Source organism: Streptopelia decaocto (assembly GCF_964273445.1).
Source record: "Streptopelia decaocto genome assembly, chromosome: 1".
Classification (NCBI taxonomy): Eukaryota; Metazoa; Chordata; class Aves; order Columbiformes; family Columbidae; genus Streptopelia; species Streptopelia decaocto.
Window position 1 is genome coordinate 68463558 of NC_138663.1, and position 27750 is coordinate 68491307.

A 27750-nucleotide genomic window follows, 5' to 3' on the forward strand; every position below is an offset into this window, starting at 1 on the left:
GGCCGGCACATTCGCCACAAAGCGGGTGGATGCCGAATCTGCGGCTCTGGACACGAAGGTTCTAACGGGGAGGCGGGAACCAGCCGCTGTCGCCGCCTCCCGCAGCGGCCGTACCCGCCGCCCCCTCACCTGCCCGCCCGGCAAGCAGGTGAGCGAAGAGGAAGGAGGACACCGCTCCTGCCCTTCGCGGCTGGGAAGGGGCTCCAGTCCCTGTGAGCGCTGCCCCATCCGAGCTGCGTTTGCCCTGGGGATTTGGAGCCTTCTCGGGAGGGTCACTGGGGCCGGAATCCCGCGGGCCCTTCCCTCCCGCCACCAGCTTTGCTTCTGCTTCCTCAGTACCGGGAGGTGGTTTTGTCTCCCTGGGCATGGGCCCGCTGGTCTGGAGACCCAGAGCTTGTGGTAGAGCTGAGGGCCACAGCCCAGGTTTTGGAAAGGGGGTTTGGGCCTCTCTGCTGGGGCGGGGCAGCTGCTCAGCCGCAATGAGGTCCAAGGCATTTTATTACTGTCATGAAGTGATGTGTAGCTGATTTATTTAATCAGTTTCCAAAATGCAGGCTAATTCACAAAGCCCCCCCACCCCTGTGAACTGGTCCCATGAATTTTGCTATGGAAAACATTTTTTTTTTCTTTCATTTTCTTCTTTTCTTCTCCTTGGACCGTGGTTTTTAGCACTGGGGAGATTTCAGCTGGAGTAATGTGTCCAGCTTTGCAGGTGATGTTCAAAAAAGAGGAATGTAAATAAGGGGAGGAGCTCTAGTGGAGGGAAAAATTACAGATACAGGTATGTGCTCCCATCCTGTATTTTCGTCCTGTAAACAGTTATCATTTGGCTTATTTTTAATGGTATTATTTAAAAATAATTATGATCTATTCTAAAGCAGGTTGCAGAGTGACAAAATAAACTTTTTCTAAAAACTCTTCCAAATTTCCTCTGCCTCCAAGTCTACCACCTGCAGAAAGGAGGAAATAAAATCCTACTGCACTGTGAAGGATTTTAGATTTTGAGATGTGTATCAGCAGTCACAGTGTCTTAGTTAAAGTTTGCTATTTGTGAGGATTCCTTCTGCCCTGATTCTGTCTTTAAGTCAGGAGGCTTATACTGTAATTTGTAAGAATAATTACCTGAATTTATATAATGATACACTCAGTTGCAGTTCAGAAGTATTCAGTGTTTTGGAAACTGGTATTTATGCTTCAGTTCCAACCTGTGTATTTAGAAGTCAAAATTGAGATGAGTATCTATGAAAAATTTGGGAGTTTACGTTTTCTCGCCAGAAGCTGTTAATTATTAGTAAAGCAATGTTTTTAGTTCACATTTTGTAGTTATGATTTTACAAGAATGTAACACGTTATTTTCATGTCTAATACAGGAAACCAATTCAAAAGATGAAGCCTAATAAAGGAAAGATCTGCACTAGGGAGAGAGACTATGTGTACAAATTCAATGCTGGAGATCAACATTTAGTCCTTACTGTGCCTCTCAAATTCCCTGTGCAAGAGAATGTTAGTCATTTGCATGGACGTCTAATGCTTCTGCACAATCTGCCGTGCTTTATAGAAAATGGTAAGAATTGATTTCTTAAATTAGTGTCATATGTCCATAAGTGTCTTACAACCTGCTTTAAGAAACTAGAAGAGGGGTATTTGCTAGAAGTCTTTAAAAGGGTTTTTTAAAACAGCAAAACATTAAAGAAAATTGCTGTCAGTACTAGCAAGTAAGGTGCCTAGGTAAGAAGTTTTCAGAAAAAACTTGATTTGTATGTTTCCTGGATGATTACTGATACTCCCACTGACATGTTTTGTTGATGGACCATTTTCATTGTAACAGACCTGAAGCAATCCCTTAATAAGTTCATAGAAGAGGAAACTATAAAAGATTATGATAGAGAAGCTGAACTGGCTCTGGAAGCAGTGAAGTCAGGAAAAGTAGACATAAACCAGCTGGCAGATACTTGGGCTAAAGCTTATAAAGAGGTAAGATTAAGGCTGAAAAGTTAATATTCAAGACTAGCTTTGTGAGAGCATGTGTGGATGTACAGACGGAATCACATCTGTGAAGGTGCAAAATTACATTGAAATTCACTTATCAGTTCTTACAGTATGCATGCCCAGTTGGTTTTGCCCCACCATTGTGAGGGATCCTTATATGTTCTAAAAGGTACCATATTCTTTAAAAATCTCTTATGATTTTTAGACAACGTTAGAATATGCAAAACCTGAAGAAACCAGCTGGGATGAAGATTTTGCCGATGTTTATCATGATCTGATACACTCTCCAGCATCTGAGATGCTGTTAAACCTGGAGCACAATTACTTTGTTAGTATCTCAGAATTAATAAGTGAAAGAGATGTGGAACTGAAAAAACTACGGGAAAGGTATACTTTTTTTTTTCTTTCTTTATTCTTGTTAAATACAGGTGCATGCCACTGGGTATATACAACTCATAGGACATGTGTCAACTTGTATTTGCCTTGTAACCCTATTTTAGTTTTTTGTTTCCCTCTTTAAAGTCATGTAATACTTAGCCTATATTGTTAAGGTCAGCTATCTTATATTCTCCTCAGTCACTGAAAAGCATAAAAACTAAAGCCATCAAAATAATATAAGACTTGATTTCCGTTGTTCTACCTGCTATGTAAGTGATATAGGAATGTCAAGTGCCTAGGAAATAGAAAATAAAGTATATGTATATACCATATTTTACCTTTGTTATGATGTAATTTAAATGAAAAATAGGAAGTTCCATGGAATGAAAAGATAAGCAAAAGACTTGAACCAACTTTAAAAGCAAATTTTTGTCTGTGTGGGCTCCCAAGTTTCCAAATATGCTTGAATAGCTGCAGGTGGCTGCTTTGTCCACAAGAGGGAGGCATATACAATGCAGAGTTTTGTTTTTGAGACTAAATAGGTTGAGTCCTTCAGTTCAAGAAGGACAGGGAACTGCTGGAGAGGGTCCAGCGTAGGGCAACAAAGATGATTAAAGGAGTGGAGCACCTCCCTTATGAAGAAAGGCTGAGGGAGCTGGGTCTCTTTAGTTTGGAGAAGAGGAGACTGAGGGGTGACCTTATTAATGTTTATAAATATATAAAGGGTGAGTGCCACAAGGACGGAGCCAGGCTCTTCTCGGTGGCAAACAATGATAGGACAAGGGGTAATGGGATCAAGCTGGAACACAAGAGGTTCCACTTAAATTTGAGAAAAAACTTCTTCTCAGTGAGGGTGACAGAGCACTGGAACAGGCTGCCCAGGGGGGTTGTGGAGTCTCCTTCTCTGGAGACATTCAAAACCCGCCTGGACATGTTCCTGTGCGACCTCACCTAGGCGTTCCTGCTCCAGCAGCAGGATTGGACTAGGTGATCTTTTGAGGTCCCTTCCAATCCCAAGCATACTGTGATACTGTGAGTAAAGTGAATGCACAGAAATATAGATACAAAAATAATAGAGACTAAATGCTAGGGATACTTGTGAGATGCCAGAATATGTATGTATGTAAGTATGTTTTACCATTCTAAGTGCTAATATTCCTCTTCAGTTATGTTTGTTTAAGCTCACATTACCCAATGCATACCTGTTTATATAATTTCTTCCAGACTCAATCTTGCGTATCTCTCATTTGGGGATAAATTTTGCCAATATTGTGTTAGCAAAACTTTTTGCTGCTTGTTAACTCTTCTTTAGTATGTATTTAGAAGAAAGAGCACTTACTCCTAAGAGCAGCAATGTTCTGGAACTCTACAGTGATATAGACTCCAGAGGAATTTATCATATCTATTTGTCTTAATCAAGAAACCCCATATGTCAGTGGCAGCCAAGACTATCCCAAATGAGCGTAGGTGTTGTTCTGTTTACACAGGAGCTGATTTGGATTACCTGAACCTGAAATCAAATTTGTTTTGTGGATATTCATTGCTAAATCTGTGCTAGGGTAAATTGATTCCATGCTGAAGAAAGGGCTGAATGTGGAACACTAAATGAAGCCACAAATTGAGAAGAGTAAGGAGGGATGAGGTATTGGATGAACTAATGATAGCAGGGCAGCCCTTCAACTCCAAGTCCCCTTGTTCAATGTAGTTTGAGCAGGAAGCTCATCTGACTATTAAAAATAGGTGTATTTAGCCTATGTCTTGGTGTTTACCTGTCTGTGTCATCTGCGTTTGGGGCAGGAGAAAAGCAAGGGACTAACTAGGTGCATTTCAAAAACTCTTCTAATGATAAGGAAAGTGCTATATTAGAGTATCTGGAGATGCTGTTACACCTTCTTTTGAATACCTGTGAGGACAGTCTTTAAATGTATGAATTGCAATTCCAAAATGAGCATACAGACAAGGTACTACATGACATATCTTTCAGCGATGTATTCAGTTATATCTCTGCTTGTGATAAGCAACAACCAGCTGAATGATACAACCAATCAGTAACTGTATTAGCAACAATGGGTGTCCTTCTGTCATTTTTTTTGAGTGTGTTGCTTGTTATAAATCTACATGTGCTTCTCTTTCAGACAAGGAGCTGAAATGGATAAAGTGATGCAGGAGCTAGGGAAATCACTAACAGACCAAGATGTAAATTCATTAGCAGCTCAGCATTTTGAATCTCAGCAGGTAAACTAAATTCAGTGAACTGGAATATATCATGCTAATAATTGTCTTTAAAAATGAAACCCACATCATCACTGTTGTCTTGTTAGGATTTAGAGAACAAATGGACCAATGAATTAAAACAGTCTACTGCTATCCAGAAGCAGGAATACCAGGAATGGGTGATAAAGCTTCATCAGGACCTAAAGAATCCCAACAACAGCTCAATCAGGTATTTAATTTCTCTGTGGTGCTTACTTCCATCTGTAGTAGTTCAAAGAACTTGCTTTTATATAATCTTTATTTCAGATTAGCCATTTAATTAGGATCATCAAAGAAAATCAAAGGCAAGTAAACCACCGTAATTAAATACTTGTATTTTTAGGAGTTTCTTCATTGTGTAATGTTGTAACCTTTCTATACTAGAATGTGTTCTGATGCACCAAACTACAACTTGAGCTGAATGGGATTTCTCCTATTTTACCTTTATTTATGATGTCTCTCCTTAGCACTATTTCACAAGGCTTTCTGTTACCATTTAAGGATGTTCTGCAGAATGATAGTAGCTTAATAAGTGATAACAGCATCACAAATTTTGAATTATAAGCCTCTTTGTTTGTTTGTTTTATGTATACAGCTAAAAAAAATTATTTTTTAGTGTGAACACTTGTGAGAGTTGAATGGAAAGCTTTCTGATTGAGTAAATAGCAGGGAAATCAGAATTTGTAACTTGGGGAGATCCTTATTCTATATCATTAGTAACCACCAGCTTTGCTACTAATAGGAAAATAGAAGGAGTAAAACCCAATGCTTTCTCATCCCTCATCATAGTAGAAGAGCATGTCTGAGTAGATTTAGATGGATGCAGTAAGGCATTTATGGGAAACACAACACCTTTGAACAAAGTGGATGCCAGCGATAAGAGGAGACAGGCATGGACCCTAATGCGTGAAATATTAGTACTTCATCACTTTCTTTAAAGTGTTTCTTTTTGGTATAAGGAAACTGAGTGTATGGAATATGAGGGGAGAGAGAGGAGGGGAAATACATTAGAAGATGGTGCTATATGTTTAGATTTCTCACTACGTTCCTCAGGATTATGTTGGCTGTGAATTTATGTTTTTGGAAATCTCTTGCAATTCTCAGGTTAGTCCCAGAATGTCCTAGGATTGCGTAGCTCAGAAGCAAGTTGGTCTCTTTCTAACCTAGTGATCAGGTAAAACATGACTGCAGTAGTGACAGTCTGCTCAAGCTCTAAGCTCAATCCTAAAATATTTTCCCACAGAATTTTCATGTCAGCCTTGTTGATTATTTCTATGAGGCTTTAAAGATAGTGAGATTACAAAGACTAGTCATACTTATCACTGTGAACCTCTTCCCATGTTCTGGCCTTCTGCTGTAAAATAAGACCAAGGTGAAGTCGCTTAGAGCTGAAAGCTAGAAGAAATGGACTGCCAGAAGTCCAGAGCAAAGGACCTCTGAGAGTGAGGATGTTTTGGCTTCATAATCTTGGGTGCTTATAACAGATGCGAAGTGATAGTACTTTAATCATTGCACTCGCACTAGCAACTAGAAGCTTAAAGAGAGAGATAAAAGTGTGTGTGTTACATACACATCTACCTGTAAAAGATATATATGTGTGGATGTGTATATATATCTCTATATCTATATATATATATTTAAGCATCTAGGTGCTAACAAGTATGTATATATTTGTTAATGGTATATCGCATATCTCAGTTCTACCTCATCACTAGGCATTTGCAGTTAGTGGAATTGCTTAAAAGTTTATGAAATACCTTTTGGGATTAGCCACTTTGAAAACAAATGTTTACTGCAGAAACAAGTTGACGAGATGTTCATGTTCTTTCATGTTGCAGAAACAGTACTTATTATGTCACTTACTACCAGACAGTTGAATTTAGGGGAAAAAAAAAAAAAAAACAACAAACAAAACAAAACAAACAAACAAAAAAAAACACAAACAAGAAAAAAACCACAGCCTAAAACTGCTATCTGAAATATTTCCTGATATATTTCCTGAACACTGTGGAACATTTGATTTGGCTTTTTTTAACCTACCATTTTGTGTGGGGAAAAAGGAGTAAAAGGAAAAACTAGAATTCTTCTCAGCCTATTTATAATAGCCAAAACCTTATTTATGAAGCTACTAGCTAAAACTTTTCTACGCTCTTATTATGTCATAACTATGTATTGTCATGTTTTTTTATTTCTCAGTCTTTGAAAGCTTTACAAATGAACTGGGTAATGTAAATCAAACAGTGGAATCTACTCTTCCTGCTGGTATGCATCTGGAGTATTGCATGCCAGAATGGTAAAACCTCAGATGAGTGGAGTTCATTCAAATAGGTTTAGTCTCTTGATTTTTGCAGACTAGCTGTGAAAATTTTGGATAGCTTTCACAAAATATTGTTGGTCTTGAAAAAAAAAAAAAAAAGATAAACGTTTTTGTGCATTTCTTATTATTTTAGTGATGAAATTAAGGTTCAGCCCAGTCAACTAAGAGAATCTGCAGAAGGAAATGGAAGAATTTATGAAGAGCAAAGGCTGTTAGAAGAAAGTTTTACTATTCACTTGGGTAAGTAATCCAACACCAAGTAACAGATGCTAGTAAATAATGTATCTAAGCCATGTATTATTTACGGTATTTAACTGTCAATGTATATAATATATGCACTTTGTAATTGTTTTGTATTTGTTCCTTACTTATGTAAGAGAAGTACAGTACAGTATAAACTGTATCAAATAGTATCTTCTTGAAATACACTTAACGGAAAACATTCTAGAAGCAAATTTTTATCAACCCTAGCAAGGTGACTGATGTAGAAAAGCACACTAATATCAAAACACATAGCGGTTAAAAGTAATATTTTAACTTATGTTTTATAAGAAAATGTGGGTATGAAATTCAATCCCCACAATAGATTAACAGAAAAATAGATGCTTAAATTTTTTACTTTTGTTTATGCAATAGAGGCTTCTTACACTATCTATTTTGACTGCATTAATATTTCATCCATAGCCTTATAATAGGGAAGAAGGCTTATTTCAGGTACAGGTAAGCCTTACTTTGAGACAGTATGTGAAAATGTTACATTTTTACTCTTACTTTGTAAATTGTTGATCTGTACATTAAAATGAATGGAGTATTTGAGTATTATTGGTTATATTTCCCTTATAGATCTTTTTCACAAAACTTAAGGGAGCACTTTGATCCCTTGCATTTTAATAACAATCCTGAGTTTCTTATTTTACTTTATGTATTAAAATAATTTATATGCCTTACAGGAGCTCAGTTGAAGACCATGCATAATTTGAGATTATTGAGAGCTGATATGCTGGATTTCTGTAAACATAAGCGTAATCATCGAAGTGGCGTTAAACTTCACAGACTTCAAACTGCAATGTCTCTCTATTCAACTTCTCTCTGTGGCCTGGTTTTATTGGTAGATAACCGGATCAGTTCATACAGCGGCATCAAAAGAGGTGAGTCTTCTAACAGAGTGAAAACAAATGTCACTTAATAACTTGCTGTCTTCTCTGACAAAAAATACTTCCTCTAAAATGAAAATTTACTGGAGACCCTCATGTTTTAGAAATGGTGTTGCAAAATGGCAACAAATGCAAAAAAAGATATATGAGTAAGGATGGGGGATAGAGTTGTACTCTGATATGCTGTTATCTCTCTCATATCTTTCCTAGGTTTTGTGTTTGAGGAAGGAACTTTTTGGATTGAACACTTCAGTGTTGATTCCCCTGCCTTAGGCAAACTTAATATCAGTAGGGGCTTCTGTCTCTTCAGTGTCAGCTTAGCATGATGAAGCTTATTTGTAAAGATGAAAATGAAACATGCTAAGATTTTTAATCGATAAGTAAATGCATAAAAATGCCATGTACTTTAGATATCTGCAGCACTATGAATTCCATTAAAAATGAACAATAGGAATAGTATTTGCCTCTTCCTGTAGAGCTTGATTAGTAGCCATTTTTATGGTGTGTCTTTTGAGTAACTGGATACTATGATTAAGGTGTTTTCTGTTGAGGTTAACCAATGAAATGTGTTTGTTCCTGTTCCAATTTTGGTCACCAAGGCTTTCTCTGAAACACATTATTGGCTTTCCCACCTTCATCTTGAAGTTTTAAGACCAAAGTATTTAAAGTATCTTTTTGACTGGAGCTACTGTTATTCATCATTATTCTACTAGGCTATTAAAAAAATGGACTTTATTGATATTCTCTGACAACAGCGTGGAATCAGGCTTGTAGCAAGGAGTGTACTGGTAAAAATTGCAGTTGCATTTGTGCTGTTTATGGTTTCCAAGTTGCTTAATTCTGACAATATTATTTCATATTTGTACTCATTTTCAGTTACTTTTTTTAAACTACTTAATTAATATTTACATTAATAACAAACATTTCTTTTTCTAGTAAATCTTAGGTGATAAGACGAACATTGAAGTAGTAGTGTTAAACATAAAATTGCATCTTCTAGTCAACCATTAGATCTTGCAGCAACAGTAGAGGGGAAAATAAGCAACTATGTTCTAATCTGTAAAATATAATCCTCAATAAATTTTTATTTCTTTGAGTTCTGAAGGGACTTTGGTGAACTTAGCTGCGGGCACATTCTGCAGCTGTCTGCACCATCATTCTTGAAAAAATGTTGCAGAAGTGAATGTAATGTAGTCCAGCTCCTTCTAATAGCTTGTTTTGGCTCCCATTGACTACCTTTGAGAGATGGCTGGATGTTAGGATAAGGAGCTTAGTATACCAGGCACAGAGGCAGTACATTATGATCCTCATTATTAGTATAATATTTCTGAATCTGCCATAATGCCTCCTTATCAGGAAAAGGAACTTGCAGCTCTTTTCAGCTGATGACACTTTTCTTTAGCTTTCAGATCTGTGAGAACTAAAAGGAAAGAACTATAATTCCAGCTTTCCAGACACACTGTTTATGAATTTCATTAATAGCTTTCATTTTTCAAAACAAACTGGAATGCTGTTGTTGCGGTTGGAAGTATGTTACGTATGTTTTAATAAAGTATCACAGATTGAAGGACTGTTAGTAACAAGATCATTTTTAATGCACATGTATTATTGCTGCTATTTTTGGGGTTTTTTTTGGTCTGGGTGATTTTGTTTGAGCAACAGCACTCAATTTGGTTGTGTGTTTGTGGTTTTTTCCAAGTAATTAGTTTCTTTCAAAAAAATGTTTTCTCTCTGCCACAGTTTGTTGTTTTTTTTTTTTTAGAATTTATAGTGGAGTACAGCAGGGCTTTGTCTGGTTTTGGGAGAATTGCATTTGTAACTGGCCTTGCTTGAACAGCAGAGCAGAATTATGTAAGGTTACTAAGCACTGCCTTATGACGTGTATTTTAATCTTATTTTTTTCCTAGATTTTGCAACTGTTTGCCAAGAATGCACAGATTTCCATTTTCCTGGAATTCAAGAACAGCTTGAAATTGTCCAGAAGGTGGTACTTAAGGCCAGAACACAGCGTAGTAGTAAGTCGAAAAGGCATCATGGTCAGTGACAACCAAAATTACTTAACTTGAAATAGAATAGTGGTCAGCTGAGTGTTTGTTGTTGATTTCATTCTTCTTCAGTTACCTGATCTATAAAATTGAATGTTTGTCTGTAAACTCCAAGAAGTCTGCATGAAATTCTGTCTTCACAGACAGCGTGTTCACATGATGTCTTTGTAAGGTATGGCTGTTTTAGCAGCAAAAAAAAAATTAAAAAAAAAAAATAAAAAGGTATAACTCTAGGTTCTGATCACACTTTAACAGCATGGGAAGTGTATAGGGCCATTGTGCCTTCCTCTGCAGTTTAAACTGCCTCTAGCAACACAGACTTCATCTGACTTGACTTTTTCATTTCTCCTTAAATATAGAGCTTTAAAAATTGCAGAAGACGAGTTATGACTTTTTTCCCTCTTTTATAAGTGAACACTAAAAACTGAATAATAAATTGACTAAATGTGTGGATTTTTCAGTGCTGACCAAAACCTTGTGGATGGTTTATTTTGCATTTATTTTTACAAATGGCTGTGAAATTTTTTGACCACATGATGTTAAGGCAGTACATCATGAAACTCTGTTTTTCTTGCAGAGAACTACTTATGTGGTTTAAATACATAAGTAACATTAATAGATTCATAAGAGTACACAGAGAAACAAGTTTTCTTAGGAGCCTGCGTGTTGCTGTAGTCCTGAGAAAAATACTGAAAGCTGTTTGTATACCACTGATTTATGTAAATATCTTTAAAATTTTTCTTGTAGTACTAGGAACTAATTGTTTTAAATAATTGCAGTATTTAAAAAGAAATAGCAAGGTACTATGTAGTTTTGGGGGCAATTTGGAAAGTTTAATATTACCTTTGAGAAAATTGTGGTTTTTCCAAATGTAGATGTATCGTAGGATTATTAAATACAAAAACTAAGGAGTTGACATAGGATTTAGTTCAGTGTCTATTTCCTGCCATTCCTGCTTCTTTTGGGGGACTTTATGGTAACTTTATAGTAAAAATTCAAGCCAGATATTATCTCAATACATCAAACTTTCATGCCAAACTGTAATTAATAGATGATATGTTTAATATTTGTGCTATATATTTATATGCAGAAAACAAAAGTAGTGGAATAGAAGATAAATTAAAGAATGTTGAACGAAACCAGTCAAATATTTTGCCAGGTGAGTTCTCTTGCATTTTCCCCCTCTTTTTAAAGCAAAATGTGTTCTATAGATGCGCATTTTTAGCTCTAAGGTCAGAACATAAATTATAAACTAAACCCAAGTTGACCTCAATCAGAGGAGAAGGATGTTCTTGTGGCTAAGGCAGAGAACTGGGTGTCAGGACATCTGGTTTCTATTCCCAGCTTTGCCACTGCATCATGTGACATGGGGCAAATCACTTCTCTACGACTAAAATTTCTCTTCAGAATTTCAGAGTGAAAAAAAGATCTCTCAGCATCTTGGGAAAAGGTGAAACTTAAATACTAATTTTATTTTTGAAAATAATTAATATGTCACTGTGATGATACAGTAAAGCATTTTAGAATGTATTTTTTGACTTTGAGAATGTATAAATCCATTCCTCACAAAGATGAAGTATCTTCTGTATATGTTGTGAATTTCAGTAAGGAAAGCTTCTGTGGAATTTGAAGGTGAATACACAGTTGGAGGAGGAAGGAGTTTAAGTCCATACAACTCATGGTTGAATAAGAAGGCTTTTAAAAATTGCTTTCACGATTGTCTTAGATCTTGCTAGTATAAGTGGATTATAAATCAACTTGGGTCCTTAACAGATGATAATTGGGGTGAATCTTGCTGCAGTGGCTTGTTTATTATTAATCTTAGATGGTCATTGCTGGGAATTGCTGCTTCCTTAGCTGTCATCAGAAAGGTGTACATACCTGTTCTTCAGGTGTCCCAGTACAAAGGTAGTATCTTAAATGACCCGTGAAAATAAGTTTGTAGAAAGACCTTCATCTGTTGACTGAAACAGTGCGGGATATTGCATACCTGCTTTTCTGTTGACTCTAGTATAGACTGTTGATCTGCAGCACGAAGGTAAGATGGAGAGACCTGCATTTCACCTTCCCTTACTCTTTTTCTACCTTTGATAAATAGTTACCAAGTCTAAAAATATCCCCAACAAGGTGTCTTAGTAATTTTTGAAAACAACTCCATAGCTAATCTTCACATTACTATGAAATATTTTAAATTCTAATGATCATTGATACTTTTGTCTTCTGGTACATATTTCAGTTGTTAGGTAATCCCCTATCTTTTTCCACAGACTTTTTGCATCCTTTAGTTTAACCCATCCATTTTTGGTATTTCCGCCTCCCACATCTGTCTGCAATTCAGTGCTTACATTATATATTTTGAGTATTACAGCTCCTCTGCGTTTGTTTTTCTGTTTCGTGCTATATATAGATCATATCCGCCTGCACTGGCACTGTTATGTCTTACTACACCAGGTGTCTGTGATGATATTCCAAGAGATTTTACATCAGTTCATTCCTAACTTCTTTTTTTATCTCCTTGTGTATGTGTTCTGATCTCTTTTGTATATTTGTATTTGCCTTTTGTCTTTAGCTGACCCTATCCTTGCATTGTCTAACAATTGTATTTCAGTACACATCACTATCGTGATACCTTGCCTTCTTCATTTATGTTTTTCTGTAGGAGAATTCTACATCACACGCCATTCAAATCTTTCTGAAATTCATGTCGCTTTCCACCTCTGCGTGGACGATAATGTAAGGTCTGGTAACATAACTGCTCGGGATCCTGCAATCATGGGACTCAGAAACATTCTCAAAGTTTGCTGCACACATGACATTACTACGATTAGTATTCCTCTCCTGTTGGTGCACGATATGTCAGAAGTAAGTAAATGTAAAGGTTTGGTTTCTTTTTATCATCTAGGATGCAACAAAAGGGCTTTTTTGCAATGCATGTGTTTCATGCTGGTTTAAGCCAAATGGGACAGTTTAACCTAGTCACGTGCTCTTCCCACATCATTGTTCTGGCACTCATATCTATATGGTGACCCACATTAAGGAACCAAACCAGTTAAAAACATTTCAACCAGCAGAATCACTTTTTTTTTTCTTTTAATTCCCACACTGGGTTTTGGACACTTCACTTACTTGATCCAGCTCATTGCACAGTTGCACACGTATTAAGGAAAATAGGGGACTGCTTGCTTGGGAGTCTTCTGGCAACAGCTCTTGCTTACAAACTATACCTTCAGAGTCACTGATGCAACAGTGCTACCAGATCACCAGTTTTAATAGTTGCGAGTTAGAAAGTCAGTTTTAAGGTTTAAGTTTTATGAGCAGCAAACCTAGTAAAGCTTGGCTTGGAGTTCTGTATCCCTAAACACCACCTCAGCCCTGTGCCGCAGCAAGCAAATTTCACCTCTGCTCTGAACTGTCTCCTTCTTCACTGCCTAGTCACTTGCATCCTTAATTTCTTTCCCTGTTTTCTCCCTTAAGTCCCTCAAATACCAACTAGGCAAGAAGCAGCATACTGCTGAGGCTCTCTGTAGATACAAGTGTGCTTAATTATTGTGCTGAGCTTTTATATTCTCTTCTTTAATGGGACACTAATGTGCAGAGCTTGTCTCTTACTCAACTGTAACTTTTTGCAGTGCATAGTAATTTAATGCCATTGACAACCTCTTTCCTCCGCCACATGTGGCTCATCAGATACTAGCAGAGAAGAAAAGAGGGTGTTTTGATTTGTGCCCATTGCCCCTTATCTTGTCACTAGGCATCATTGTAGAGAGTCTTGCCCCATCCTCTTGACATCTACCGTTAAGATATTTATAAGCATAAAGAAGAACCCCTCTCAGTCTTCTCCAAGCTGAACAGACTCATCTTTCTCAGCTGTTCCTTGTAAGGAAGATGCTTCAGACCCCTGATCATCTTTGTAACCCTCCACTGGACTCTGTCTAGTAGTTCCTTATTTTTGAACTGGGGATCCCAGAACTGGACACAGTACTTCAGATGCAGCCTTACCAGAGCTGAGGAGAGGGGAAGAACAACCTCCGTTGACCTGCTGATCACACTTTTCCTAATGCATCCCAGGATGCCATTGGCCCTCTTGGCCTCAAGGGCACATTGTTGACTCATGGTCAACCTGTTCTCCACCAGGGCTTCCAGGTCCTTCTCTGCAGTGCTGCTTTCCAGCAGGTCAACTCCCTACCTTTACTGGTACCTGGGATTATTCCTCCCTACATGCAGGACCCTACACTGGCCTCTGCGGAACCTCGTCAGGTTCTTCTCTGCCCGGTCCTCCAGCTTGTCCAAGTCTCGCTGAATGGCAGCACAGCCTTCTGGTGTGTCAGCCCTTCCTCCAAGTTTGGTATCGTCAGCAAACTTGCTGAGCGTGCACTCAGTCTCCTCGTCCAGATCATTGATGAATAGATTGAGCAAGACTGGACCCAGCTCTGGCTGCTGGGGAACACCTCTTGCTACAGGCCTCCAACCAGACTCTGCACTATAGATCACAACCCTCTGAGCTCTGCCATCCAGCCAGTTCTCAATCCACCTCTCTGTCCACTCATGCAACCCGCATTTTTTGAGGTTACTTATGTGGATGTTGTGAGAGAGTGTCAAAAGCCTCACTCAAGTTAAGGTAGACAACATGCACTGCACTCCCCTCATCTACCCAGCCAGTCATGCCATCATAGAAGGCATCAGATTAGTCAGATAATGCACACTTGCATGGATAATGAGAGTCTGTTGTGGGTTTTTATTAAATAACCCTTTGATTTTTTTTCACATGTATATTTTGGTACTGCCTTTCCTCCTTTGAAAGTGTCTGACTTATAGCAAGATAAAGGCTCACCAGTGGATTACCTTTAACAGTGACTTTTTTAACAGAATTTGATTGTAACACCATGTAGACGTGTCCCCCTTTTGCAAGATCAGGGTCTATTATTGTGAAAGTGCAAGCAATGCAAAAGTTAAAAATGTCCAATAATGAAGCTTCTAAAGGATGTACTTCTATACATAAAAGTAGACTTTTAGGAATGGATAATATTATTTCTGATTTTTTTCATCTCTCCAATGCAAGTAATCAACTTGCAGGACAGCAGCCTGGGTTAGTCATGGGACTCAGTTACTGTATTTCATATGTTTATTGACATTTTTTCTTAATGAAGTCGCCATCTCACTATATTCTTTTGTAGAGGTTTTGATTGCAGGGTGACAATAAAACCATGGCAGATGTTTTGTTAACCCCCTCTTCCCTCCTTTCCCCCTTCAGCCCCTCCCTCGCCCCCCTTCCCACTAAGTATGGGCAATTGGGAGGGAAAGAAGGACAGAGAGAAGACAGTTGGAAAAATTAAAAATGTTTTACTAATGCTACCAATAAAAATAGAGAAAATAATACAAAATATACAAAACCAATCTTGAAAGTCCCGGCAACTGCTCTGGCAGAATGAAGGGCGGGCACCCAAAGTCCTGGACTGGACTCTGCAGCCAACCAGAACTGGATTCAGTCTGTCATGAGGCACCAGTTCGCAGGGACAACTAGCAAGGTCCTCTCCTAATGTCGGCCGTAAGGAAAAGGGATGAGATCCTTGTGATCTCCCACTTTTATATGAAGTATAACGGGAATGGGATGGATTGCTTCAGTTGGTCAGTTTTTTGGTCACCTGTTTCTCGTTGCCCCTCTCACGAGATGTACATCCATTCTCATCCATCCTTATCCTTATCCTTGCATACCACTTCTTTGTCTACCAAAACATGTATCTGGCTTTTTAGAAAAAAATGCAGCTAATATGCAGGCTTTAGCTGACAGGCAAATTCACTAAAAGAGAAACTTGTTTTTAACAAAACCAGGACATCTTTAAACTTTGTTAGTTTTAGCTTTCATTTGCACATCTGTATTTAAAAAAACAAATAAAGCACAAGACCACATGTTCAATGTGCTTTAGGAGTATGTTGTTGCTTGGATGTGTGAAACTGAAGGATTATCTTCTTGTCTAGTGCTGGATTCTTAAAAGATCCTGGTAAAATGGTTTACCTTTTATATTAAGTTTTCAGTCTTTGCAGAGTAAGCAGAAAGTGACCTGTGTGATAAGTGTATGTTTAGCCAAAACTGCATTGTGTGAATTGCATTAGCAGCATTGCTTATTACAGTGCTTTGCAGCTGGCTGACCTAGTTTGGAATGAACACATATGTAACTTGTTGTTGAGGGAAAAGTGAATAATAACAGGTTTCTGAAAGTTAACCTGAACTTGGTGCCTTCAGCAGCCCCAGTTTTGAATCTGCATTTACCACCTACATAAAAACATTTTTGTAAAGTGGTTAACCAGGAGCACAGCTGCAGAGATGTTTGGATGCTTCACTGTGACAGGCATTCGTCATAAGTTTTCTCTGTGCTTTTCCCAAAGGTTTTCTTTTATGGATGGAAGAGTTTATAAGTTCACAGAAGTAAGGAGGGTATTGATCTCAATGAGGCTGTTACATTCATTATTCTTGGACCTTAATATAAAGCTATTTTTTTTTCTTTTGAAAAAAATTAAGAATTCTATTTTCCTTAGTTTTTCTTATGCCAAGAACAACAAAACAAGATTTCTCTGTTCTGATCATTAAGTTAAATGAAGGAAAGAAACAAAACGAGACAAGTTCAAGTTCAGGACAACTAAGGTATTACTGTCTTATCACTGTTCTGAATCTACTACAAACTGATAGGTAAACTAGGCAACAAAATGGCTCTAATAGCATGGCATTGCTAAAAATGCTGGTGTGCTTCCTTCATAGTTAGAATATAGGAGCCGTTGCTGCTGTCCTCACAGCAATACCATGAAAAATGTGACTCTTCAAGGGTCACGGGCAGCTGTTTCTATTACAATAAGTTAGGACAAAAATGTTTGGAAAAAAAAAAGTATATATGGAGTATAAGCTGTGTAACAGATGCTTATGAACATGATTTATAGAGAGAGATTACTGATGGGTGTGTTAACCTCAAATAATTCTCATCTGAGTTTCCTGCATTTAAATGTATAGCTGCTCATACAGTATTTAGCATTTGCGTAGATACACTTTGTGTAAACATCTTGCTAATTCTTAACTTAATAAATTTAACCATTGAAATTTGGTTTGAAATCTTTGTCCCACAAGACATTTATGGACATTTAGTGTTTTCATTGCTTGGCTGGCATTGTTCTGCAAAGATACAAGCCCTTAGCTTTATAAAATCAGCAGCCCCATGCAGTGAGCCTGTCACAAATTTGTTTGAATAACAAGGTTTGCAGCTTACCTGTCTAATCAGTGAAATTGTCCCTCTTTTTTTTTTTCTTAATAAGCAGAAAAAAATATCTGAATTTGACAACAAATCATTGCATCCTAAAAAGGAGCGAGGTATGGTCTCTGCTAGTGAAGAAAACCAAAGGTCCCAGGTGGCTTCTCACTTGTTTAAATGCTCTTAACCAAACCTTACTATAGAAGATGGGGTATTTGACTTTTTTCCCCTGTCCCCAGCGTTGCATTTTTAATTGGTACTTAGTCAATCCTTCATCATTTCCGTAACTTACTTAGTTTGCATACAGAGAAAAATCCTGATAACATGGCAAAATCGTGAGAACTTACATTTTTAAAGATGGTTTAGAACTGAATTGCTAGTGCGTCATTTTCAGTTCTTGTGGCTTGCACGCAGTGACATTCTGGATTCAACCTGTTATTTCCCTGAGTGCCCACAAGATTTAGCATCTATGTTCCTCTGAAACAGTCCAAGGAACAGTGTCATATCCTGCTGTTTTGATCAGTCCTTTTAAGGCTTAGCTCCCTTTATTGATTATGCAAGGTACTCCTGAGTTGCCTTCAGAGCAACAGGACCTTTCTTTTTAGACACTTGTTTTTTACCTAAGCCAAAATGGTGATTAAAACTAACAATAAACGGCTCCATTACTTGTGACAGAAAGCGCGTTTAGGCAGATAAATTATAACAAAACCCAAGTATTTCTTCCAGAAAGCTTAGAAATTAAAAAAAAGAAAGTATTGTTCTGTCTGATTAATGTATTTTATGCCCTAAAAGCAGCATCTATTGATTCTGTGATTTACATCACAAAAGAAAGTTTTCTGAAAAGTTATTTCTAGCTTATGCTGTTGTTAATGTATTACATACTTTGGGGATGGCCAGAGATACTGCCTCTTAAGTGGGAACTTTGGCATTCAGTAATTGTTTAATGGAGCTTTGTTCAGTACACTGTTTTGGTGTTATCAGTTGGCATTCTTAGATAACCTTACTTCTCAACAGTTTTTTTAAATCCTGAAATCAAGCTCTTTGAAAATGGAAGATTGTGCAGTGTTTGGCATTGCAAAATAAAGGCTGATTTTATTGATTAGAAAATTATGTAAAGCATAAATTTGAAAAGGTACATAGAATAATGAATTTGTTTCCATGTCTATATTCCTGTATTCAGGAAAGAGCTCATTTTTATGGTGAAGAGTACATCAGAACAAAGTGGTGCCATTTTCTTTCTGAGGACTGTTTACAGAGACAGTCATTTTGTCTATGGCTGGGAATATTCATCTTGATATAATTCTTTGTAGCGTACAGCCAAGGGATGTGTAATGTACTATAGCACTTAAACTGTTATTTAAATTATTTTTGCTAGTACTTGTAGCCATGTCTTAAGATATCTTAAAGCAGTGTGGTTTTCATATCCCACCTTTGTATTTACCTTTAGGTGAGAATTTCCTAGCTGTTTATATCTAAAAATCCTTCATCAGATGAAAATGGATTTTGTTTGTTTTAACTCTTAACATAAATGCATCTTTAGGGGAGAAGGGTTTGTTCCAGTATTATGGAGAAGGTTTTTACTGAAGGCAGTGGGTATGCCAATAAACCTCAACCAGAATCATAAAGAATAGCTGGGAATCATCAGTTACTACTCTTCAGATGTCATCAGGAACCTGTCTTTGGTGAGCTGAAGCACAAATCTTACAGTTATCCCTTGGATATTATACATTTTTCTGAAGCTCTGCAGGAGAACTAAATAGACCCATTTCCAATAACATTAATAGGATTGGCAACAATATTTTTATTCAACATCTCAGCTTAAAAATTTATAGATTGTTCTGACACTGAGGTCTCCTATCAATAAGCAGTTGCAGTGTGTTCATGGTCACCTATAAGGTAATAGTGCCTGCCTAGAATACTCTGGAAAACCAAGTCACTTTTCATGATCTGTAATGCTGCTTGAATACCTGTTGGGAAAATGCAGTTCTGTGGCAAAACTGTATTATTTTTAATAACTTCCTTTCTACTCTTGTTGGTTAAATCCATTTGGCATTGAGGCTTTTCATTTATTAATTTTTATTAATTTTCAGGAAATGACCATTCCATGGTGCTTGAAGAGGGCAGAGCTTGTGTTCAAGTGTGTCAAAGGTATGTTAGCGAATGATTCAGCTGGGGTTTTTTTGTGTTGCATTTGGTGACATCCAGCCTTAACTCAGGCTGTATATTTAAAAAAAAAAAGTGTTTTCCAATAATTTATAATTTGTTGAAACGTATGCTTGTATTGTCTCTTTAAAATTATTAACTATCCTAACAAAAAATGGTCTCAGACACTTAGAATGGAGACTAAAAATGTTTCAAATGGATCTTTACCACTTAAACTTAGACAGTAGAAGAAAAAGCCCTTGCTGCTTTGAGTAATCTGTGAAGGAGGGCAAGAGCTGGTGGTTCTCTACAGTGTAATTTCCAGTGTCTTCTGTATTTGGTTTGCCTCAAACAATGAGGACTTCCAACATTTTTCCAAGGCTAATTTATATGCTAATTCATCTCTTTGCTGGAAAATCCTCAGGATTCAACTTGTTTTTCTGTCTTTCCAAGTGGTGTTATTTACTGCATTCTTCTGCGTTGCACTTATAAATACTTGAACCAGTGATTTAGAGTGTTAAAAATGTTAGCAGTGTTAATGTTCTTTCTACCACCTACTCAAGGAACCTCTTCCTATTGTGACCCTTACTAATTCACTAATGGAATATCATCCACGTAGCCACTGCATGAAACAAGTATTTTTCTGGGTATATTTATTTGCCCTTAGTGGGTTTCTGTGGACATTGTATTTCATTTGTAAGGAGAAGCTACCATAAAAATGCTGGAAAGTAATTTGAGCAATAAAGGAGAACTGAGCTTTTTCCATACAAGTCAGTCCAGATAGTTTCTGTTTCTGTCAGATTGTCACTTTTGGCAACAGGCTTGTAGTCCTTCACATGGATGTGATCCCATTAGAGCTAAAGGAAAGAGCTATTTCTCAGTGAAAGCAAGCCATTGAAAGAACTCACACATGTATATTTGGAGAAACCTCTCAATTCTGCTGTACAGTAGGACTGGTTATTCTGCTCTTCAGGAGTATATTGACTTTTCTCCATAAGTCCTCATTAGATTTTCCAGCTAAAGCAGATTTCAGTCAGGAAATTGACCAAGTCTGATTTAAATGTAATTAATGACATCGCTAGTTAAGGCAGGGATGTACAATGTACAGGGATGTACAATCCTAATTGTACATGAAAACTCTCTCGCTGCTTGATAATGGTGTAATTGACAGGGAAGACTGCATAGGTAATGCATATAGTATGAATGCTGGTTTTTAGGTTTCATGATGGAAATGGCCTCATGGGACGGAGGAATTTCTCGGACTGTACAATTCTTGGTACCACAGGTAAGTTAATCTAAGTTCATTTCTAATGTAGGAGGCTGCCGGAACAAGAAATTAAATGTCATCAGATCTAGTTTGATTTCTTGGTTCTGCCCTGCTCTTTTTATATGAGCTTAAATTAATCACTGTGGTTTTGGTCCCCTTGCCTATAAAATGGGAATAAGAGGGGTTTATATTTTTGAATATCCTGTAGTATTTTCTGAGGATGCTAAAATCTCAAACTGGGAAGTTCAGAGTCCAGTCATGTTTCTGCGAAGTTATGAATGACTCTAGGTATTTGAAGTGAATTGTAATTAAGATTCTGAAATGATGTAATTTGGAGTTACAGCTTATCATCAGAAACAGGAAGTTTTCCAAAGGTGGCCAGCACTATTTTTTATTTGTTCTAAAAAGCGGTACTGGAAGCAATATAAAAATCAGAGTTATGTTATGAAAGAAATAACATGTGTTTCTTGATAAAGTAGTAAATGGCTGAGCAAGGAGGAAGCCAAGAATAAGCTAAATAGTGAAGTTGAATCTAATTCTAGAATTCAGAGAGCAGAAGTCCTGTGGATAACAAACAGTACTGCCCTGCTTATGCTACACAAAAATAATGGATTACTGGAACAAGAAATCTACTGGAAACAGATATGTCACATAAATATACAAACAGTATTTTTATGTAAATCATTTTCCTTTTGATTAAATTAAATAGCATTATAACACATAGTTTGAAAACGATCTTCATGGTCTTCTGAAAAACAACTATTCTCTTATATGAAGAAACAAAGTTGAGAGACAATTCTTCCAAACTATAGCAAAAAGCCAAAGCTTACTGATGCAATTTTTGTTTTTCAGACAATTTCTGAGGAAATGTTTTACCAGCTGAGTAATATGCTTCCGCAGATCTTCAGAGTATCTTCTACACTGACTCTGACCTCTAAGCACTGAATTTTGTGCAGCAGTAAGATGTATCCTGTTGACAAAGGATGAGATTACAGAGGTTCTGGAAGAGAATGCCTCTTTTCTGAGGGATGATGACCCTGAAGTGGTATTTGTTGCAATTTCAAGAATCATGTTGTCATAATAAACGATAAATGCTTTCTGTACTTGGTGTTAGCAGTTGATTTTTGCCTCTTGCTTTTCGATTCAGCAGGATATTAATGCTGAATTCCTCACTTTCATCTGAAAGACGTTCAATGTAACGTACTGTATATAATCTACAGAAATATAGGTGATTCCCATACTTAAGTAGTAGGAGTAAGACCTTATGGTAGGAATAGGCTCTTCTAAATGGACTTCAGGTTGTTGAGTTTTAAAAGCATTTTCTGAATTTGCTCAATGATATTTTAAAAAGTATGAACAATGTCAGGTGTCTCCTTAGAATAACTTTGATATAATTAGTCAGAGTTGTATTTCCAGATTCACAGTGACCACCAAAATAAAATGTATTACTGCTTCATTTTACCACTTTGCTGTTATAAAATGGAACAAGTATTTATGCTGCTGCATTTTGTAAATCAGAGAATGCTTAAAAAAATCAAAATAATATACTTGTGACAATGATTAAAACTTTTAATTTTTTTTTTTCCCCCCATATGTTAACTTTTTTGCTTTATTTCAAGAGAGCACATTCACAAGTCTGTCATCTGAATAACTGAATAGGAACACTATAATAATCTGGATTCTGTACAGGTATATTTTTCTGCTTATTGATTATTAGTGTTTTATGACTAAGGAATCTAATCAGAAATATCAGGGAGACAGGGGAGGTTCAAAACTGTTTTCCCCCCCGTCTAGGATGGTCAAACTTTTTGAACTCAGCTGTGGACACAGGTGCTGGAAGCAATGCAGAGATTGGCCACAGGGAAAGTCCTGTGTCTGAAACAGGGGTTCTTGGGGTTCCTAGAAGAGTCAGGCTCACAGCGAAGCAGCTCAGGGTGTTGGAGGTCCCAGGCAACTTTCAGAAGTCTACAGATCTGTTGTGCAGGAAGCATGAGGATCCTGGCAGAGCTGGCTTTGAATCTGGAATCTCTTTCTATGTATTACTGAAACTCTGCACTTGAAAAACAAGGATCCTGGAAGCCAACGAAAAATCAAATTATTTTCTATTTTCAGTGTGATTTTTTTTTTTTTTTTTTTAATTTATTTCTTTTGATAAATGTGAAGATTGCAAAGCTCTGTTCTGGAGAGACAATACTATTTAAAATTCTTACAGAGAATAAAAGGAATATTAATTATTTCATGATGTTTATAAAGTTGCCATGTAATTAATGATCTCTTAGCTTAGTTTTTTATAAAGTCCTGCATGCTGAACAGAAACCGTGTAAGTGACCCAGCAAACATCTATTGCTGAACTGTCAAATACTTTCTTTTCCTTTGCCAGCAACTTCTCAAGAAGAATCATGCAAGTAATGTGACCTAATTTTGTGTTCTAGAAAAGAAGGATGAAAATTCATCTAGAAGGAGCTGGATTAATCCTGTTAGAGCTCATTTTACATTGCTGGCCTTAAGCTGAAATTAAACTCTGGTCCCAGAAAAGCAAGTGCTCTAACCACTGTTCTGTTTGGGAAAGGTGCAGTAGCAGAAGTATTCCTTTTATAAGTTGTGAGACTTATCTGTGTTGTGAAAAAGGTTTCTGTTACATACTTGGTACTTTTATTTTACTTTTTCTTCAGTCAGTACGTCTACCAACAAGTATCTGGTGGAACACCAAAAATTCTTCAGCAAATCATCTTGCTTATACTTTTAGACTGTTAATAGAAATTATGCCTGAATTCTCCTGTTATTTTTATCAAAACACAAAAACATGGATTAATTTAGTATCACTTGCGCAAAACTGGCAGTAGTTTCTAAGAAGATAATTAAATGTTTGCCTTTCATTTTTTGAATCTGTGTGTTTTCAGTCCTTTGCAGTTTACATATGAACTTTTCAGCATTGGTCTTTGGTACTAAAAAGAACAAACAAGCTCTAGTGGTGAAATTTTGGAAAATCAAAGCGGTAGGAATGGCATGGGAAAACTATTAGTTATGTTTAAAATGGTAGTGAAGCCTAGCCCATGTAAATCCTGAATTGGCCCGCCAGACGGAACCTTTGCCTAGAGGATTCTTGATGCATCATCTATTATTCGCATTTTTCATATCTATTCCCAAGGAAGTAGTGCTAACAGCAGATTTTTAGCTGTCTTCATTGAAAAACAGAATGTAGAGATGTGATGACCTAAACTGTACTTTTCTCTTTGATCCATACCTGGCAGCAGTACAGAACAGTAGCAGACAGGCTGCAATTTATGGAGTAAAGTCACATGAGAAATCCTGTTTGGGTCATGAGAAGCTGGATTAAGAGGAAAATGACTCAATAGGCATGAGGTTTTCTATTTGTATGTGCAGTGTTCCTTGGAAGGATGACAGTATTTAATGCCTTGAGAACGTGCAAAATTGTATGTGTAGCTTGTGCTGAATAAATTGTTCTTGCCACAAAGAGAAATGAGAAGCAAATGGCATTGTCTAGCTTTTTTAACCTGCTCATGGTGACTATGATCAACTGCAGGTGCCCTTTACAGAATCTGAACTGAGATTATTACAAGAAAAAATAATTTTAGAGAGTCTCCATTTGTCAAGGATATAGCTAACTGACCTTCAGCCTCTTGTCTTGAGCTATATCACCTGTGTCCATCTCCTCACGTGGTACCTGTTGACAAACAGGAGGAGAAGAATGCAGATGGTTGAGAAACTGATCTACAGACCTTTTCCTGACCAGGGTGCTGTTACCCTCTTGTAATTCCAGAAGTTTCACTATTAGTAGATATCGCTGCCTGGATAGGTAAGAATCACATCAGATCCTTTCCCTCTGCAATAGTTCACTCCGGTAGCAGGATGCAAGTTAATTAAGCACAGCTGAAAGGTGTTGTTTTCCCATTGTATGAGAGATGAGTGAAGCCACAGAAGGTGATTATGGAGAGGGGATATAATTTAAAGGAGGAAATCGTGACTAAGATAACGATTTCTAACCCAGTTCTGTTATTTCTGTGAGCTTAAAAGTTTATCAGTTCATTTGATCTGTACCTCATTTTCCGCTCATTAAAGTTATGCTTGTGTTGTATTTTGAGCATTAGCCTTGCATGCCACATTTATTTCTTGCCTGTACTATATTCAAAAATACAGTGCTATTCCCTGATATTCACACCAGGTCAGAAGTGTGAAGAGATGTCTATCCTTGTCTTGTATCTTTGCCTCATTGAAGTATCAGGGCAGACAGACCATCAGTGCTGTGTAAAAATAAACCTATTTCTTCATACCATGTACTGGATGTGGTAGAAGTCAGCAGCAACTGCAGAATTGTGGTCCCATGAGACTGCAGAAGAATATATTATTATTATGCACAAGTACAAACAACCTCATTTCTGGTTGTATAAGTTCCTGACTTTATGCTACAATAGCATTTGAACACCAAGTTGTAATCTTACCCCAGCCTTTAGAAGCAAGTGGAACAAAGCAAACACACATCACAAGGAGCAGCACTTGGAGACCAGCCGCAACAACCATTAGAAGCAAGGTGACGATGGACTGAGTACCCTTGTGAAAGTCCAGTAGTTACAGGGAGTGTGGGCAGCAGATGGGATCAGTTCATCTGTCATAGGTTGTGCTTCCCCTTGTGCTTGCTGGCAAAACAGGCACCAGGCAGCTCCAACAGGCCAGGTGGGGTAATAACCCTTGATCAATAAAGTCTGTGGCTTGATATCAAATTTGGCTTTAAGTCCTCTCAGGTAGAAAAGCAAATGGAACTGTGGTGTTGAACATGATGAGCAAGTGGGCTTTTGTATTAATTGGAGACCCTCAGACGATGGCAATGTTTGCCAGGAGGCACATCACGGAGTCAGCACATCTACCAGAGAATGTATAGCAAGGACAACCTGACTGACAATCTGGATGAGCTCTGCCATAGCCAGTTGCTGATGTGCTTGCTATCCTTGAAATGGAGATGAGTTTATGAACGCTCAGAAGCAGAGCATTTAAGTTCCTGGGAAAATTTGCATTGCCGTGCTTCAGTACCAAGCACTTCCATAGATGCTTGCTGTCTAAGCATAGGTGGCAGTCTCACAGTTTCTGAAGCAGGCATCTAAATTACACCTTAATTCCTATTTGGAATGTGCTAACTTTCTTTACACATGGTACAGGCTGTCATGGTGTTTTTAGGCTACAGAGGAAGCTGTAAGAAATCTGTAGAGCTGTTTTGAAGATTAGTTTCTGGAAATTAGGCCAGATTCTGGGTAAAGAGAGGTGGTTCACAGTTCTTTACTTACTACATCTGTCAGGATAACCTGTAAAGGGAAAAAACCAGTGTTCACCCTATATAATGAAGGCTCCAAAAGATAAAAGCTGTTGAAACTAGTCAACATAAGATGTGAAATAAGTCTCACAAGCTCTGCCTCATTATTTAAGCTATCCTATACAATGTGTAATGTCTGAAGTCCATTGCTAAGGAGGACCTAACAACAATGTCATAGACAGTGCTGTATCACCTACCCACCAACTCAGACAGATACATCAGTGTACCCTCGGTAAGGAAAAGGATGTTTAGTCTGTTGCCTGTGTCCCATTGAATAAGCATGAGGAAGGTGGCTGCTACCTGTGGAGGAGGAGAGAACCTCTATCCGTGTCCTGGGAGGTGGTTCCTGTCATGAGGACCATGGGAAGGCTGGGGAAGGGGATGACTTGCAGAGGGGATGGCAGTTCATGCAGCAACAGGCTTCATACCTGAAATAGCTGGGATGAGCGGTCGAGAGATGAAGGGCATCTGCTGATCCTATCTAATAAGAGTGTTAGGGGGCAAAACATAAAGAAAATAAACCAAGTGGAGAATGCAGTATAAACAGCCCAGAGAAACTTGTCAGTGAATAGTCAGCTCTTTTTCTGCTAGATTTAATAACGCCTTTCAAGCATTGACCATATTAGCAATCTCTAACGTGGCTGTAATAGAAGAAAGAGTGACGGTACAAGGAAGTCAGCTGGGACAGTAAGACAATTTAGAGAAAGCCGAAGGATATGGCTGGGAAATAACTGATGTAATTTTGCAGACCATGAAACATTCACTGTATGCTTAGTAGAATGTAGCAGAACAGACTGAGTAGGCCACAAAAAAGACTGCAGAGGTGGTAGAAGGTAATGTAAAGTGTAGGTTGGCAAGTGCAGCTTGAGGAAGATGAGATAGGTTTAGCAAGCAAAACTTCCTTTGGGGACTTTCTTCCCATTTGAATTTTTTTTTTCCATTGGAAAATGCGCTATGGACTTAGGTACATGATGTATAGTTTTTGTCTCACTGACTAGTTTCTCTTATTTCAGAAATGACATGGAAGGGAGCTTTCAACCAGAGCTATGCAGGGCTAATAAGAAGTGGAAAAATTTTCTCTAGTGGGAATAATTATCAATACCCATAGGGAAGGAAAATCACAGAATAAAAGAAGGTTCTTGTGTCATGTTTGTAATGCAGACATATAAATATGAAGTATTTAGTAATCAAATATTCTACGTAAAATAGAAAAACCCCAAAGCTAACAGTGTTAAATCATGAAAGAACTCGGCATGGACTCACACGTAATGGTGTGCTATATCTGCACTTCGCAGAAGAGCTGTGGTAGATACCGGCGTGCTTCAGACGTCTGTTGCAGTTCACAGTGTCTCTTAAATCTTTGCTCCAGTCACTGGGAATGCAGCAAAAGATCCTGTTGTAGAAAAGCCACCGACCTTGTGCAGTCCAGGGCCTGGAGGACGTGATGTTAGTTTTGATTGTCTCCCTAGAGTTTATTTAGCAGTCACCTTTATTTATGAGTCACCTTTTGCTCTGCATTTTGCTGGTGTAAATTCAAACTCTACTGAAGTTCACTGACTTACTCCAAAATTGCACGGATGTAACTGAGAGCAGAATTTGGCCTTGTGTGCCCTTCCAAGGGTGCTAAGTTTGAAGAGATACAGAGTA

At 37.7% G+C, this 27750-nt stretch overlaps 1 protein-coding gene across 6 annotated transcripts; it reads left to right on the plus strand.

Moving 5' to 3' along the window:
• Positions 1–30: 30 nt before the first annotated feature.
• On the plus strand, positions 31–21883 carry FERRY3 (FERRY endosomal RAB5 effector complex subunit 3). 6 transcript variants are annotated; one of them, XM_082064478.1, is made up of 16 exons: positions 104–148; positions 670–781; positions 1371–1564; positions 1829–1974; positions 2195–2376; positions 4503–4602; positions 4689–4810; positions 7071–7177; positions 7888–8085; positions 8302–8379; positions 9999–10127; positions 11227–11295; positions 12796–12998; positions 19462–19519; positions 20731–20798; positions 21633–21883. In XM_082064478.1, exons 3-16 carry the CDS (start codon positions 1387–1389, stop codon positions 21723–21725), a joined length of 1731 nt encoding a protein of 576 aa, XP_081920604.1. In that variant the 5' UTR covers positions 104–148; positions 670–781; positions 1371–1386; the 3' UTR covers positions 21726–21883. The 6 variants fall into 6 exon arrangements, with proteins under 6 accessions (XP_081920603.1, XP_081920605.1, XP_081920606.1 ...); XM_082064477.1 differs by lacking the exon at positions 670–781 and having other exon boundaries at positions 31–148; XM_082064479.1 differs by lacking the exon at positions 670–781 and having other exon boundaries at positions 31–148; positions 9999–10106.
• Positions 21884–27750: the final 5867 nt, after the last annotated feature.